This window comes from Aspergillus bombycis (assembly GCF_001792695.1).
Source record: "Aspergillus bombycis strain NRRL26010 chromosome Unknown contig00042, whole genome shotgun sequence".
In the NCBI taxonomy this organism is placed as follows: Eukaryota; Fungi; Ascomycota; class Eurotiomycetes; order Eurotiales; family Aspergillaceae; genus Aspergillus; species Aspergillus bombycis.
The window spans coordinates 53,484-69,958 of NW_019170044.1; the positions used below are offsets into that span (position 1 = coordinate 53,484).

Here is a 16,475-nt window from a genome sequence, read left to right on the forward strand (position 1 = left end):
TTATTTCTTCTGTACCATGACCCACATAAACTCGGCATCAAAGTCCGGATCGCCCTCCTCCAACGTCCCATCGCCCGCGTGCAATACCTCCACCTGCAATACATCAAACCCGATTTCCACTAGCATTGCCCGATTCTCGTCGACCCCATAGCTGCTCCAGAACATCCCATATCCCAGGAATTCGCCATGGATTTCTTCTTCGTCGAGAGTCGCCAGATTCAACACAAAGACCCCCCCGGGCTTCAGCCAGCCATGGATCTTGGTGAGCATGGCCTTGAGCTGCACCCGCGGGAGGTGGAACAGCGTATAGAAGCTGGTTACCCCATGGAAGCGGGCAGGCTCGAACGTGAGGGCCGTCATGTTACCCGCGATCAGCTGCGCCCCTGGACAACGGGCCTTGGCCATCTCGATCTGCTTGGCTGAGATGTCATTGGCGACGACCTGCGCGCCGTGGTCCAGAAGCATCTTCATAATGGGAACCCCGGGCCCACAGCCAAGCTCTAGAATGGAGGGTGACGGCTCTGGTAGCTTGTCTAGGAGCATCTGGGTGTATCTTTCTCGCGGCGACTTCTGGCTCTTGACCCACTGCAGATACCATTCTGTGATGTTGTCGTAGGCGTATTCAACAATACCTTCCGGCGTGTCAGACATCTTGCCGGGGGAGCAGGGGTAGAGATGGACAGGAGGAGGCGGCGGAAGTGGATAGATCGTGGTAGGGGACAGTGGAGATGTGTGGAGATTGTTCGTTCACTACGGAGTCTGGCTATCTAGTACGAGACTAGGCCTAAACAGGAAACCCTCATCAACAGGGACCCCATTTGCATATCAGAATTCTGCTCCTCATCAGGAACCGCTGAGATATCAGTGTCAGAGGAGGCCTACATCGGTATATGCATCGGTCAAGTACTAGTCACTTCTGGTTTTTGATCCGATCGGGAAGAGTCTGGCCCAATGCATTGTCAGTGAAAAGTCATCTTCAGTCCCATTGTCTGGTTGTAACATGATACCATCACGGCTCACTTTCTAGTTGCAACATTCCCCGGTTGGCCACTCTGGATCCACTGGTGCATGACTAAATGCCATAGGTCCCTGGTCCCTGGTAAGGGGGTATGGGTTTCACAGCGATAGCGTAGGATTTAGACAACCGCCAATTCGAAGTACGTACTTCTCCAGATTGATCCCAGGGCCGTCTTCATATAATAATACCTCTGTATCTTTATCCTAATAACCTTTCTGGGTGGCAGCCGTTCACGACCATGAGTGGATGGAGATTGGACCGAGTTCTAGGCAGAAAAATACTCCGGATCTATCAAGATCGTCTATACAGATGTATCAAAATTTTGAGGTCGAACCCGCCTGTGCGGGGAATAGCCCTAGCTGCATTCATGGTAGACTGGATCGTCGTTTTGTCAGTTATGTTATATAACTAATATTTTCTCCCAAGGACGATATAAGTTATAACATCTGGCAGGCGAGCTTTCAAGGCATTGTTCTATCTGAATCTCTTCCAAAAAGATCCAGTCTGGTACGGTATATCTACCGGGACTTGCGAAAACAGATTCCCGTTCTTTTCCGGGGCCCACCAACGGTCCAGGCTTGAAAAGGTGCTTCTATATAGCTTATCAACCTTAAAAATAACCGGAGTGGGGCGCTGAGAAAGATGGACTGGTAATGTTTCACCCTTATTTACATGATCTTCTTGTTGCCTACGTTCTTGGATCGCTCTCAGTCACACTCAGATGGTGCGAGTCTCGCAGATCATCACATTGACCGTTCTTATTCATTTCGGCCCTGAAAAGACTGTAGTTATTTGCTGGAACGCACGTCCACATGCATACCATAGTATGCACACAGATAACGGCCTGCCATTCTCGAAAAAGCCCGGATGCAAATGTGGTTGCCTGCCGCGTATCGATTGGTGCCTGGACGCGGGTTGATAGTGATCCTATACCACACCACAGTGCAGATCTGTGGAAGGCCCGACAAAGAAGGCTGCAGCCAAATGAAACTTTGGCGTATCAAGACGATTGGCTATCATGTACACTATCTTGGGAATGTTCACATATGGGCTCTGCTGGAACGTTGGGAAGGCTCACCGGGTATTGCGAAGAATTCCCAAGTCGGGGTTAGGTACTTTAGTTGACTTTACATCGAGTGGAGCAATGGATGCCACACTACTCCGTACATTTCCTTGATTTACGGATGGGAGATGTATGTTCTGTATCTTGTCTTCATATCAACCGGGAACTCCACTGTGAGTTTGTACGCTGTGCTCGTATCGTTCCTATCAGCATTGGATGTAGAGGATGAACGATGCTCCAGCGTTCATGAACCCTAATAGGGTGTGGCGTTCGCTCTCAAGTGGGAAGCTTGAAGCGATGGCAGATGGGTACTAGTACCACTAGTAGTTGAATAGCAATCCTAGCAGCGAATAAGATCTATGGTAGGACCAAAAAAACCAATCTTGGATGCAAGGGTTGCGCACGAAATCCCCCATCGATGGCCGAGGTCGACGGTTGTTAAGACAGCCGAAATGCCAAACGACTACACCAAACGACTACACCAAATACAAGGAAAGGTGGTATAACTCCTCTCGAGGCGGTAAATTACCGCCCCATCCATGATGTCTGGAGTCTTGACCGATAGAACCGACCAATTGAGTCAATTTGCGCCGCCAAGATATCAAACATGGGGTCACTAGTTACTACTAGTAGTGCCGTGTATCTCACATCCACCACACGAAAGCTTCAAGTGCCGTCGAACGGGTACTACATCTCGCATGGAACTTCTCCATAAGGTCATGCTGCTTCACCAAATACCCCATTGTCCACCAAGCTGGATCCTTGCAAATGGAAAGCTCGGGAGACATTAGGGACGTTAGAAGGACTCATTAATAGCTCGTAAAGCCACCCTCTGATTCCCCTCCATTCGTGACTGACTGAATGAATAAATTCACTTCCTCTGCAATGACTGCCGTCTTCCGAAATGGTCGCATTTGTGTACCTTTATCCCCCTCGGCCAGGGGTGCCAACGAGTTCGCCGAATGTATGATCATCCAGGATGATCGTATTGCATATGTTGGCTCCCTCGACAATGCACAAATCCCCGCCGATGCGAACGTCATTGATTTGGAGAATCACGTAGTAATCCCTGGCTTTATCGATGCGCATGTACACATTCTGGCCTATGGCCAGTCTCTACAAAAGATTGATCTGATTGAATGCACGTCTCTCGAGCAAATACGTGCAAAAATCAAAGATTACGCCGAAGCGAATCCATCGGTGCCGCACATATTTTGTCGAGGATGGATCCAGTCATCCACCCAAGGCGTTGCACTGGCGAGCATGCTCGACGATCTTGATCCACGACCGATTTTCATCGATTCCTTCGATCTGCACTCGATGTGGTGCAACTCGGCGGCCCTCGATGGAATGAAGGCCCATACGGCGCCAGACCTTCCTGGTGGCTGTATTCACCGTGATCAGAACGGGCAGGCTTCTGGTCTCTTGGATGAATCTGCCTTGTCGAACCTGGCATGGCCCTATGTGGAGAGCCTCTTATCCAAGAAAGATAAGCTTATTGCGTTGGACGCAGCTGTCCACGCTTACACCGTCGCTGGCTACACTGGCATGGTGGATATGGCTATGGAGGAAGGCACTTGGGAGCTTCTGAACGAGTACCGCCGTGAGAAGCCTATTCCATTCCATATTGCAGCCCACTGGCTCGTGCCTTATGTGGATGATCAAGAGGCCCATTTCCGTTGCGTTGATCGCGCAGTGACACTGCGCGAGCAGTTCAAGGAACCCGATTTCAGCATTGCTGGTATCAAACTCATTTGTGATGGCGTTGTCGATGGATGCACTGCTGCTCTACTCCAACCATACAATACAAAGTCCGATCGAGTGGAGCCAATTTGGCCTGAAGATCAGCTTCGCGAAGTTGTCCAGCGTGCTGATTCAGCCGGGCTCCAGTGCGCCATTCATGCTATTGGCGACCGCGCTATCCATCAAGCCATCGATGTTTTGTCACAAGTTGGAACGCCCGGCCGGAGACACCGAATTGAGCATCTCGAACTAGCCACGTCCGAGGATGCGAAGCGCTTGGGTCAACTGGGGATTACAGCCTCCATCCAACCGGTTCATTCTGATCCCGCCTTGTTCAAAGCATGGCCTAACCTGATCGGACCAGATCGATGCAAGCGCGCATTTGCCTACAAAGAGTTCCTAGATGGGGGTGCACCTCTGGCGGTTGGAACGGATGCCCCGACTGCGCGCCATTTGCCCTTCCCTAACCTGTATAACGCGACAACCAGGCGATCGGCACTCGAGCCCAAGACCACCGACACCGTCAACCCGCATTTCGGCATCAGTTTGGCTGACGCGGCGAGTGCTGCGACGGCAGGGGCAGCATATGCACGCTTTGCAGAGTCATGGACCGGAAGTTTGCAACCGGGACTCAAGGCTGATTTTCTAGTCGTCAGTATGCATTGGGCACCAGAGACGCTTCTTGAAGCCAAGGTATGCCAGACTTGGTATCGGGGGAAGAAAGTATTCGACGCCAGTCAGGCCGCAGAAGCCTAGCTATACAAGAGCCTCTACTCTTCCAGCCAAAGGCGAAATTAGCATTCAGGTGTTTCAAGGAGCCACGTCGGATCAAATTGGGAGCTGTGGCGATCTCGCATGATACTCGTCCGCCTGTCTTGTACATACTACCTTACCTTCTCGCCCATTATTTATGTAGAAGGCTGTGCATATCTTGTAAAGAGCTAACCCTGGTTCCACCAATAATAAGCTAACAGGGTGCGCCAAGTAGGAATGATCAAAGAATCCATATGACTGTTCATCGTGTCGAAGAAAACGGAGACAATTAGTCAATCGATATAATAAGAGGAGATCCAGACAAGCCAGATCTTTTCTTTTAATAAGAAATAAAGCATAATAGCTTTAGCAGTAGTTAGCATGAGCTAAGTAATTATAAATCACTTTAAAATTACTTTTAGATGGCTCCGGCTCTGATCTAGCCCTATGCTGGAAAGAGAAAGTCGCATCCATTAAACTTAGAAAGGTTCGACACAACAACCGTAGTGAAGGATCTTTTCTGCAGGAATATGCCCGGGTTCTATGTAGTATATGCCATATAAACACTGGTGATAAATGCTATCCACCAATGTTGTACCTATAGATATTGTATATCGACATAGCAATAACAAGAGAAAAGACACCTCAGAGACCAGATAGATAGACTTCTTACTTGCAATAAACCTGGATTATATTTCTATACTTCGTTGACAGGACGAACGTATATCCAAAAGTAATGGTGGACTTAACAAAAACATATCTTGTCTCGCGAGTGGCAGCAGATCCCGTTTATGAAATTAGACATCCTGAAATCTTCTCCGACTGGATAATCTCCCTAAAGTGTAAATGTTCTGGATGCAACCAGTGGGGATGTGAGTTACATGAGCAGATGTTGTCTCGACGACAAATCACGATGCAGCCAATGTCCCTCAAAGGAGGAGAACGGCACAGGAATATCCTGGCTCACCGGTCTCTTTCAGCATGCCCAGTGTTCTAGTAGAAATTATGCAGGAAGCTTGTACTCGTGATACAAGGACGGAGTTCCATGGGGCACAACGGATTGGAGACGAGCAACAAGGCAACGTATACCATATGTGGTACCCTGGCTTTGTGTAGGGGCTCGCAAGGTTCAATTAGTATTGCCTAATGTCGATAGGGAGATCTCGAAATTGGATGGGACTCTAATTGGAGGGTCTCACACACCAAGCAGAATTTGTTAATTATTTGCATGGTGTGACAGTCACAAGCACTCAAGGATGGGACATATTGTTCGGCGATCAGCGAGGAGCAACTAGGCCAGTGCAAAGATCACTATGCGACCGGCTAAATCCTTAGCTATACACTATCATCCTCAGCCGTTGCATTGAAAGCGAATTTTAATTGGTGCAGCAATATCGAAAAGCTCCAGGCTAGAAACGTAGATTGTCTCCGGTCCCTGAATACGAAGCTATACGACATTGCAGATCCCTCAAAAATGGGCCGCACCTCTTGTACAGAGCCTGGCATAACCGACTTTTCAAGCTAAGGGTGATATTTCGGCCCTGATGCATGAACTAAATTGAGCTCGTGACTGGATCTGGCACATAGTGTCTGTCTCACAGCCGAGGCACCGGAGCTTTTGTAGTAGTCTATCGCTTCTCGAATGTGGTAGGGGTTGGATAGACGCTCATGTACATGGCGTGCATATGATGCATAGTGACAGATGGGTTAATATGTGATCCACGTTCGAAATTGCGCCGTTAATTGCGGGGAAAGAAGTAGAGCTAAGTTTCTATCCTGGGTCGGCACTTCAGATGATCGGCAGGAGAGGTCCGTTCCATGTTTACCGAGTAGTAGCCTCTGTAGAATCCACATGCAGCAATTACTCCGGACTCAAACGCGCCGCAAAGTTGATCTACCGTCATCTGAATCGTTTGGGATAATGACCCGTCTTCACAGAAAGATGGTCGAGAGCCAAAGCGCTAAATCCCATGTGAATCTGTTTACGAGGCAGGGGGAGGGGGATTAAATACTTCGCCGTTTCCTGCGGGCTGGTTGACATTCATCTCGATTCTAAACCGAAAAAGTGCGAAGATGGTACTCAGATATGTACTCGTTGCTTTAGCGGTCCTCCCCGGAGGACTCGGCGATACTCAGCAACTCAATTCCCGCGAGGATGATGCTGCATCGATTGCCTGCAGCAGGCTAAAGGACAAATACCCTGATATCACGTACTCTAAGCTCCACCCGAGGTATATCAATGCCAATACAGGTGAGGGAGAGTGTTTGCGACTTTCTAGCAAAAACACTCAACTTACCCTTTCCCAGAATACTACACATCCAGTGCATGGCTGGGGCCAGCCTGTGTCTTTGAGCCCTTGAATAGCACCCAGATGGGCGATGCGGTACAGATACTCAAGGAAGTTAAATCCCCCTTCGCAATCAGGGGTGGTGGCCATATGCCAATTGCCAATGCAGCGAATATCAATTCGTCCGGCGTTTTGCTCTCCAGCTTCGGTCTTACCCAGCTCAGTCTGTCTGATGACCAGTCGACGGTCAATGTCGGCCCAGGAAATCGATGGTCCAATATCTATGACTATCTTGAGCCGAACGGGCTGACGGTCGTTGGTGGCCGACTCGGTCACGTCGGCGTCCCTGGGTACATCCTCGGTGGCGGTGTCTCCTATTTCAGCAATGAGTATGGTTGGGCCTCCGCGAATGTTGCTAGTATTACGGTGCGTTGTACAGCATAGTACCTCCCTCGTCGTTCACCTGCAGTCTCGCTGATCCATACAAATTAGGTTGTCCTAGCAGATGGAACAGTAGTCCAAGTGACCCCAGAGAATGAGTACTCGGATCTATTCTGGGCATTAAGGGGCGGTTCCAGCTCATTCGCCCTTGTCACAAATTTCGAACTGAAAACAATCAAAGCCCCCAAGGTAATGGTTGGTATGGCATCGTATGGATCCGACGTCGCCGAGAAGTTTATCGATGCCGTGCATGCCTTTACTGTGGATGGTTCGAAAGACCCTAAGGCGGCTACAATCCCCATGGCAGAGTATATCCCGGCCTTAGGAGCGGTTAGCTATAGCGCCATTCTCTTCTATAATGGCGAGAATGAGAACCCTGCTGCTTTGGGGAACTTCCTAGGTTCCGATTTGAACGCCACCAGCAGTACCTTTTCCAGCCGATCCATGAGTGACTGGTCTAAGGAGCTTGATCCAGCCTTATCGCTTCTCAAGGGGAGTAAGCAGCGCTTCTACGTGTTGAATATCCACGCCTCCAACAAGCAGGCAATCTCTATTGTTCATGACACTTTCATGGAAGTGGCACGAGAGGACTTGCCTCTTGGGGTATTGGTTGCAGCTTTAGCATTCCCAGCCGTTACCGAGAAATTTATCACTGCATCTACTGTCAACGGCGGAGACCCACAGAGCTTGGATGTCAATGGTGCGCCATACATCTGGGTGGAAGAGAGCATCACTTCTGCAGCGATTGTCAGCGATGAGGATGTCGACGCGTTCTATGAAAAGGCTAATGGTCAAATCGTCAAGAACCTCCAGGCCGCGGGGATCGAAATGGCCAAATTTATCTATCTGAACGATGCGCATCCCTCCCAGGATGTTTTTAGCACATTCCCCCCAGAGAACCTTGAGCGACTCAAGAGCATCCGGTCTAAATATGACCCGGACAGAATCTTTACCGATCTGATGCCGGGAGGATTCAAGGTCGCGTGACACCGACGTTGCGTCGGTAAAAATAGGTTCTGAGGGAGCTGTGTAAATGGTGGGATTGGGTTAACTGGACAAGACTGGAAGGTCCCCTGGAATTATCATTGGAGTGAAATGACATTTTCCCACATGTGTGATGTTAGCATGGAGCATGTACGCCGTAGAAAAACTCCCAGCAAGAAGAGAGAAGCAAAAAAAAAAATTGAATGAATGAATGCAGAAGATCCCAGGGGGTCTCATGATCGATGCAGCTATGCCTCATCTGGACTGCAGTGTGACCATCCCATTGTGGGCCACACACACCAAACATGTGCCCGCGACATGCAGGAATTTAAATGAAACAAAACCACCGTCCATAAATACTTCTTCCCCCCTCCCTTCAGTGGACATCCAACACATTGACTATTCAACGGGTAAAAGAGATATATTAAACCACTGCAACAAAAAAGAATCAAGTCTCTTGACCCACGCGTTCGAGACATGGCACATGCATACACGGACTCGACCATGTGCATCAACGTGTGCGAGAGACGCCAAAAATGCATAAGAACGTCAGCTATACCAAAAGAAGGCCCGTCTCCAATCAACGCACGATTGATACAGCGCTGAAAGATGAAGAAGGGAAGACAAATCGCATAAACCAAATTTCCCAGACATGCCCGCCTTGGAATAACAATAGAAGAGAAATTAAATCCATAACCCCATTCCGTACCCAAACGTGTCCATTGCAGCCGACTCTGGCCAGTGGTATCAAGTCATGAATTGCGTGTCTGGCTACGCTGCCGCTGCTCATCCCCGCTGGAATAGTGGCCTGCCGTGTCCGTTGGAGATGTTGCCGATGACGCGGATTCTATAGGTATCAAGAAGCTTTAGCGACAATTTTTCCGCCAGATACACCGGCACACAAGATAACGCCTTACCTGTCGATTGGTATCCGCCGTCGCTCTGTGCTACATTGCTCCTGGGGCCACTTCCATCGAAGATCACAGACTTTCGTGCTTTCAAACGTTCTTCGGTCGCGCGAATTTTCGCCTGAAGCTCTTCCAGTTCTCGGTTTTGAATTATCATTTGAAATTTCCTAGCGATGAATGTCTGCGGTCAGCCTTCCAGGTTGTTTCGATCTCGGCGCAAGTTTGGGGGTAAAGAGGTGGGGTTCGCAACGGCTACACGACATACCTCTCATCCACAGTCTGTTCAAGGTGGTGGACATCCGAGTCCAGTGCGAAGAGACTATCCAGTGTGCTTGAGAAGGCTTGCGCCATGGTCCTGTCATGTATCGGTCAATGTCAACGTTCAGGTATTGCACGGAGCGCAAATGGTGGATACGAACGACTGAGGACGACCGTTTGGTTTCCAGCCCTGATCTGCGTCCGACATTTTTATATTTTTAGTCGAGTGTGTGTGTGGAGGTGAAGAGATACGAGGTGGTAAGGCAACAGGTCCAAGTTGAAGAAAGGCAAGGAGTTGCTCGTTCGTGGTGTTGAGGGGAAGAAAAAGGAGCGTTCCCAAGCGCGCGCGTGCGTCAGTGAACAGGGTGGGTATAAGGCAAGGTTGATGTGGAACTTGAGGTACAGTTCCAGAAGAATCAGAAGAGTGTCAAATTGCGGATGATTAAGATATTAGGGCTAAAGGTATATATGATGGTGAGAAGATCAGAACCAGCTGAGAGCAATCTATGGGAAAATGTAGGGGGGTTTGATCGATCTCAGGACTGAGGAGGCCGGAGATCGAAACTTGTCGCACTAATGAATGGGTAAGGGCCAAGGAGGGACCACTTTTAGTGGGTAGTTATCAAAGCCCGGACGGGGGTGATAGGGGCAATGCACGCTCGGGGGGAGGGAAGATCAGCCGGTCTCAAGAGAGGTAGAAGTAGTTCTTCGTGAGAGGGGTTGGGATCAAAGAGTATATCCACGGGCACCACGATGACGAGTCAGACGTCTATACGAACTCCCCCGTTGTTTTTTTTTTTGTCACCGTACCTAAAGGAAGTGATCTCCGAGAACAGAAGAGAGGCAAAACACGAAGAGAAAAAGGGTTGTAGAGTGATACTAGCGACTCAACTAATAAAATGAGGTAGTTTAGGTAAGGCCAGTTAGTCGGGTCAATAGTCACAGGCCTCTCCACCAGACTCCATCGTAATTGAAAATTCATGAAAATCTAAATCAAATCCAGTAATAATACCAGGATGTAAGATCCAATCAATCTTGCCCTCCATCACAATCAAAGGGTTGCCCGACCACCGGAACGTTTTGCAATTAAAGTCTTACACCGAGCAAGGAGCCAAAGGTACTAAAAAGTCAATGATGCGGACAGACTCGACCGCATCATTCAAATGCCAAGGCACGTTGTAGTGCTCATGACAATATGTACTAGTAGTAGCGTTGTGGTTGTGCAGATAAGTCCTGTATGAATGTACTACTAGTACGAGTATGTAAGAATGTCAAGACTCCCAATGGATGCTGATGCTGCTGAATTGGGGGGGGGGAAGACCTCCTGAATCCATGGAGGCTGAAGAATCATGTGTGTCCGTCCACCAGTAAGAAAGAACCAGAAAGGGGTTAATGTTGATTTTTCTTTCTTTCCTTTTCTTTTTTCTTTTTTCTTATATTTGACCTTGCCCCTGACAGCGTGGGGTTCGTGCCAGTGGTTGGTAGTAGTCCTGTATTGTATTGATGTACTGTTTTGTAAGTATATTCTCTTTATACTCATAGTACAGAGTAGTAGACAAAGTGCCAGGAGTAGGTCATAGTGAGTGCCTACAGGTCGTTATCTTTTATACCTTAGCAGTTAACGGTCCCTAAGCAATTTCCGATGTTAATTCTGAGTCTAGAATTCTCCGCGAGGGATTTAATTTGGGGAGTCATATTTTACCTCTCATATTGACTTTGGAATGTCCAGGGCCGACTGTTGGAGTAAGCTTTCACTCCATGAGTATCGTTACGATGTAATACCACCGTCGTCATGGCCCCCCAGCAACCGGAAAATGGCTGTCGTCATTATGCATGACTAGCAGATAAATACTAGTACGGATCCATACCACTGGGCACTGAGGCCCCATACAGTACCATAACATCACCTTGGCGGGCGATCGCCTTCCCTCACGTGATCCCTGGGGAGGCCGGGAAAAGTTGGTCGCTGGGATTCTCTTTCCGTCGGGGCAGGCGGACGACCACCAAAAGTTGAACGATTGCGCTCATCCAGACAAACACTCACTAGTGAGCCCTTCCCATCTTCAGTCCCCCCTTCCTATCGTCTACTTGTCCTCTTCCCTCCCCCATCCGGATCGTCATCCTTTTCATCCCACCCGCGCCCTTAATTTTATTGTCTCAAATTTCTACGATTTTTCCGAGAATTTTTTGAAGCTCTCGAAACCCCGTGGACGTGACACGGTCGCGTCTTGCTCCTGGATTTAATTTTTCTGTTCCCTGTTCCCGTTTTCGGCCGTTGTCCATTTTTCTGCGCAGATGGTCTGACTGGTTCCACGTAATCCTCCGATCACCTGCTTCCTGCCCGTTCCTCAGGCCTGGACCTGGACTTGGACCTGGACCCGGACCACTTGCTGTGCTGTTCTTGATCCATTGGTTGTCCCAATTGCAACTCTCTGACGGGCCAACCATCGCGCAACCTTTATCACCGTGGCCCCCATCCCCAGACCCTCTCCCCCCAGTGGCCGATCAAACGGGCAATGGGGGATGCCTCCTCTGTCGGCCTACACTCCGTTTGAGTCGCTCCTCTTCTTTCAATCCCTCGCCGCCCTAGATAGCCGCCCCACCAGTTTCGTTTCCATCTCCGATGTACTGCGCAACAACCCGTTTATCCGTCAGAATGGTGCTTTCGATGCGGGGCGGCTTGCCCCGGAGGCTCTCGAGGAATTGTATACAACCCTGATGCGGGATGGTGGGAACTCCGCCGACATCATCCCCTCCCTCGAACCCAACGGCCATCATGTGGAAAGCAACGGTGCTAACCCCAAGAAACGGAAGATTACGAGCCCGCGGCCAGATGGATTATCTGATAAGGCAATGAACCATGCTGCGATCATACCGGATCTGGTGTCGCATCTGTATGCCCGATACAAAGAGCTTGTTACCCGGGAAATTAGAAATGAGGAGGTGAGGTATAAGGAGATCAAGGATGAGATAGAGCGACTACAGAAGGAAGAGCGCGAAACACCCAAGGGGCCTGTGCCAACGCCAGCTATCCAGAAACCGACGCCGCAAGCACCCGAACCGAAACTCGAGCCCGAACCAGAGCCGATGGATGTGGACACCAAGGAGGAGATGTCCGCTCAAATACAGCCCAAGGTTGCGAACAAGCCTTCTGTTGAACTAGCGCCTGGGGTCGATACCAAGCAACCCCAGGTAGAGCCGCAAGGCAAAGAGGTGGATATCCCGAAACAGCCCCCGGTGTCAACGTCGCATCCAACACCAGTGGAGGCGCAACGCGTTCCTACACAACCGGTTGAGCAGCCGCAGAAAAGACCGGTGTCCACAGAAGTCCAGTCACAATTACCTCCGCCGCCGCGACCACCGCAGCAACAGCCCTCTGGCCCTCAGCCCATTCCACAAACAACTCCCAAACCACCTCAACCACAGGCCCTCAGCGGAAAGCCACCTGCAACACCCAAACAACCTCCCCTAGCGCCCCGAGATACTTCTGTCAGTCAAACTCCAACGAATGTTCCTACAGTACAGAAACCTATACCTCCGTCCGCTACCCCAGTACCGGGCATTGGTACTCTACCTGCTCCTCCAGCAACTCCCTCGCAAGTCCCGCTAAATGCAAATGCCCCGGCCATTTCTCCCGCCCCTCAGAAGCCAATCTCCACCGGCAGACCAGCTGGCAAAGAAGGCCCACCAAAGACTCCAGCTGCTACGGCTCCTCGCCCTCCACCTCAATCGAGTTTCCAGCAGTGGTCGTTGAACCCACCTCCTCAAACACCACGACCCGCTTCTTCGCACCCGACCCCAGAGCCCTCTGGTCAGACCACTACTGAAAGACCTTTCCCATCGCATCCACCTCAACCATTACCGAAGCCAGAGACAAAAGCGGCCTTCCAGACACCTCAACCAACAACCATCCCATCAACTCCGCAGCCCCTCTCTACCGTTGAGCAGTCGCCAGCACCTAGCAGCATTGGTACTGGCTATGAGACGCCAGCTAGAGCTGCACAAGCTCTGTTGTACTCGGAGTCCAGAAATGCGCGTCTCCGTCTAACCATCGCCACTCCTGGCTCTCTTACGCCTTGGAAAAAGACTCCTCGACTGAGCATACCACAATCTCCTCGTTCGCCAGAACGGCCGCGACGGGAGGATGTAAGTCCCATTAGCGAGAAGGCGCCTTCGTTGATGGGGTCTCGCGAAGCGACGCCGGAGGAACCTGTGCCTCCACCTCGGAGGCGTGGGCGGAATGAAGGGAAGGGCTCTGGACGAGGCAGAGATTCAGAAGTGGCAGGGGCTGATGTAGACGGCAAGGGAGGGCTGAAGCCGAAGCCAGAGAAGCACCTCGGCAAGGGCCGCGATAGGAGCGCAGCTTCGTCTAGAAGTCGGGGGCGCTCTGTATTGTCCCGCGACGAGGAGTCTGAATCTGTATACCCGGGAAAGATCAAACATGAGATGCCTAGCACGCCAGCTGGTATCTCGGAGGCCGCCGAACCCGAACCTCGTCCTTCTAGTGGCCGCAAAGGTACTGCTGCTTCAGAGGACCGCCCGGGTAGAGGCAGACCGAAACGTAAGCGCGGTGCCAGTGAAGCGTTGGAAGCAGAAACCCTACCCCCCGAGATTAACCACATCAGCCGTATTGACCCGAATCAAACGACATCTTATGTTCTCTGTGCTCGTAACTTCCCTAGGACGGGTGCTCCGATCATGAATGATGTGACTACTCATAAACACGCGTCCATCTTTACCAAGCCATTGACCGAACGCGATGCCCCGGGGTATCGAGATCTCATCTACCGGCCACAGGATCTGAAATCCATCAAATCATCCATTCATCAAGGCAGCAAAGCTGTGGCTGCTGCTACGGAAGCCGCAAACACACCCGTCGCGGACGGTGAATCTCCGGCCCCGAATGCCGGAACACCATCGAAGAATGCGGTTCTCATGCTGCAGAAGACCGAGGACGTTATTCCTCCCAAAGGAATAGTCAACTCGGCGCAGCTGGAGAAGGAATTAATCCGGATGTTCACCAATGCCGTCATGTTCAATCCTCTCCCTCAACGCGGATTCGGACCCGCCTTTCCGATGACTAGCGACAGCGGGTCGAGAGAGAGCACCCAGGTTCCGGAGTTGGACGAAGGAGGTATCATCAACGACACGGTAGAAATGTTCGAAGATGTTGAGCAGGCGGTCACGCGATGGCGCGCGGCCGAACGAACTGCCGATGAACTGGCGAGCAAGAGCATTCTGTCGCTTCGCAGGGGAAGCGCAAGTGACCTTAACACGGATAGCGCCGACGAAGTTAAGGGATGATGAAACGGTCGATGTAACGATTCAGGATATTGTATGTAATACTAGTAACCATTAGGAAGAAACCTACTTTCTGCCTGATCTATCTGGGGACGTCATGCGGTGATGTAAGATATTCTAACCGATTGAACAAGCTTCTATATATGACGACTTTTCTGCGTTATTCATATGGACATGTCATGCAAAATCATAATGCCGAGAGTGGTATCTTATATCGTGATGACCACAACTTATTTCAACTTATTTTCTTTTCTTTCTTGCCTTTAGGCAGCGCCGGGTATCGCCTGGCCAGGCTTCGTCCTTCCAAGGCCTTCCTTCGCATAGAAGTCCATCGGATAAACGCCCTTATTGGCAGTGTCCCAGCTCTCCCTCACGCCCAAAGCAATCAGCGCCTCATACGGCGTCAACAGTGGCCGCGGGAATGCATAACCCCAGTCAATACTCAATCTCGGACAAGCAATCTGCACCCAGCATTCAACATCTGACATGGACGCCAACTTTCCCGGGAAGATCTCGCTGAGAAGCAAATTGACGAACGGGATTCCGCGCTCGTTGAGGTGGTTCTCGATCATAGCCATGGTATTGGGGTTACCCTGTCGACCGAGGGATCCGAGAATGAGACCCCATTTTTTGGCAGACTTGGCGGTGTTGATTGCGTCGCGGCGGAGAGTGTGCATTTCATCGTGCACGTACGTTTCACGGGAGAGGATGCGCGAGTAAGGGTCGTAGCGGTAGGCGGGGATGGAGGGGTTGTGGATCATGGCGGATTCAAGGTGGAAGCGGCCGTCGCCGAGGTAGAGGAGGAGGTCGATCTCGTCGGAGGACAGCTGCGGGGATGTACAGCCTAGGATTTCACCTTTAGATAAGGGCGTGATTTGTGGGATGACGACTTTGTAGCCTGCGCGCTCGAGAACGGGTTTCAGACCATGGAGGGTGGCGTTGAACTGAATGGTTCCGACGGTTGCGATGGTCTTGCCTGGTTGGAAGTTGCGCTCTAGGGTTGCAATCAGGTGTGAGGTGTCGATGCTGATGTCGACGAAGATGTAGAGGGTTTTGATCTGCGTGACGTCTACGGGGATGAGACAGCTGTGGGCGTAGTGGACGAGGAGGTCACAGCCCAGGGCGCGCGCGGTATAGTCGTCGATGCAGCAGGCGCCGTATGTGACGTCTCCCATGATGAGGGTCTCTGTGCCTGGGCAGAACTGGGTGATGATGTCGGATATGGTGGTGGCGAAGATTAGTAGACCTTCGGGAAACTGTAGAGCTATTCTCTTTGCGCCGGATGAGCGTATCCGGTGGATTGTCTTGGGGATTTCAAATGAGTAGTTCTTGGGCAGAAGCTCGATCGCGGCTTGGATTTCGGGGTCTTCGAGGATTTCGGGAGGGACTTGATTCAGGGTTCGAGGTGTTCTTCTGGGAGCAGCTTGGGTGCATTGTCAGCTAATGTTTTGGAGGAATTAGGACCCTGGAGGTCATGTCACCAACCTGTCTGGATGCTTGTTGACTCGACATCATTTTGACTGGACGATTGTTCCTTCTGCGCCTGGGCGTCCGCTGTGCGTCGTCCGACGAATCTTTTCTTGGGTTGTCGCAAGTTGCCGTTAGCAGGCGATCCATTTGCGCTTGTTTCCGCCATTTTGTCCTTGCCCAATTGTGAATGTCCCGCACTCCGTGTGTACGTGCGTGGGACAATCTGGAAGTGGGATGAAATTCAACGC

The 16,475-nt window shown here is 50.8% G+C and overlaps 6 protein-coding genes across 6 annotated transcripts; 3 read left to right on the forward strand and 3 right to left on the reverse strand.

Moving 5' to 3' along the window:
* ABOM_006320 (class I SAM-dependent methyltransferase) lies at nt 1–651 on the reverse strand (the record flags this gene model as incomplete). Its single annotated transcript, XM_022533449.1, has 1 exon — nt 1–651. One exon carries the CDS (start codon nt 649–651, stop codon nt 1–3), a length of 651 nt encoding a protein of 216 aa, XP_022389142.1.
* Nucleotides 652–2,966: 2,315 nt separating this feature from the next.
* Nucleotides 2,967–4,580, forward strand: ABOM_006321 (amidohydrolase; the record flags this gene model as incomplete). The annotated part of the gene is made up of 1 exon (XM_022533450.1): nt 2,967–4,580. One exon carries the CDS (start codon nt 2,967–2,969, stop codon nt 4,578–4,580), a length of 1,614 nt encoding a protein of 537 aa, XP_022389143.1.
* A 2,070-nt stretch (nt 4,581–6,650) lies between these two features.
* Nucleotides 6,651–8,293, forward strand: ABOM_006322 (FAD-binding oxidoreductase; the record flags this gene model as incomplete). Its single annotated transcript, XM_022533451.1, has 3 exons — nt 6,651–6,828; nt 6,885–7,291; nt 7,358–8,293. The coding sequence occupies 3 exons, from the start codon at nt 6,651–6,653 to the stop codon at nt 8,291–8,293; spliced, it is 1,521 nt and encodes a 506-aa protein (XP_022389144.1).
* Nucleotides 8,294–9,076: 783 nt separating this feature from the next.
* ABOM_006323 (uncharacterized protein) lies at nt 9,077–9,664 on the reverse strand (the record flags this gene model as incomplete). Its single annotated transcript, XM_022533452.1, has 3 exons — nt 9,077–9,365; nt 9,464–9,553; nt 9,618–9,664. 3 exons carry the CDS (start codon nt 9,662–9,664, stop codon nt 9,077–9,079), a joined length of 426 nt encoding a protein of 141 aa, XP_022389145.1.
* A 2,315-nt stretch (nt 9,665–11,979) lies between these two features.
* On the forward strand, nt 11,980–14,760 carry ABOM_006324 (uncharacterized protein; the record flags this gene model as incomplete). Its single annotated transcript, XM_022533453.1, has 1 exon — nt 11,980–14,760. The coding sequence occupies one exon, from the start codon at nt 11,980–11,982 to the stop codon at nt 14,758–14,760; it is 2,781 nt and encodes a 926-aa protein (XP_022389138.1).
* Nucleotides 14,761–15,020: 260 nt separating this feature from the next.
* Nucleotides 15,021–16,393, reverse strand: dph1 (2-(3-amino-3-carboxypropyl)histidine synthase; the record flags this gene model as incomplete). Its single annotated transcript, XM_022533454.1, has 2 exons — nt 15,021–16,180; nt 16,243–16,393. 2 exons carry the CDS (start codon nt 16,391–16,393, stop codon nt 15,021–15,023), a joined length of 1,311 nt encoding a protein of 436 aa, XP_022389139.1.
* Nucleotides 16,394–16,475: the final 82 nt, after the last annotated feature.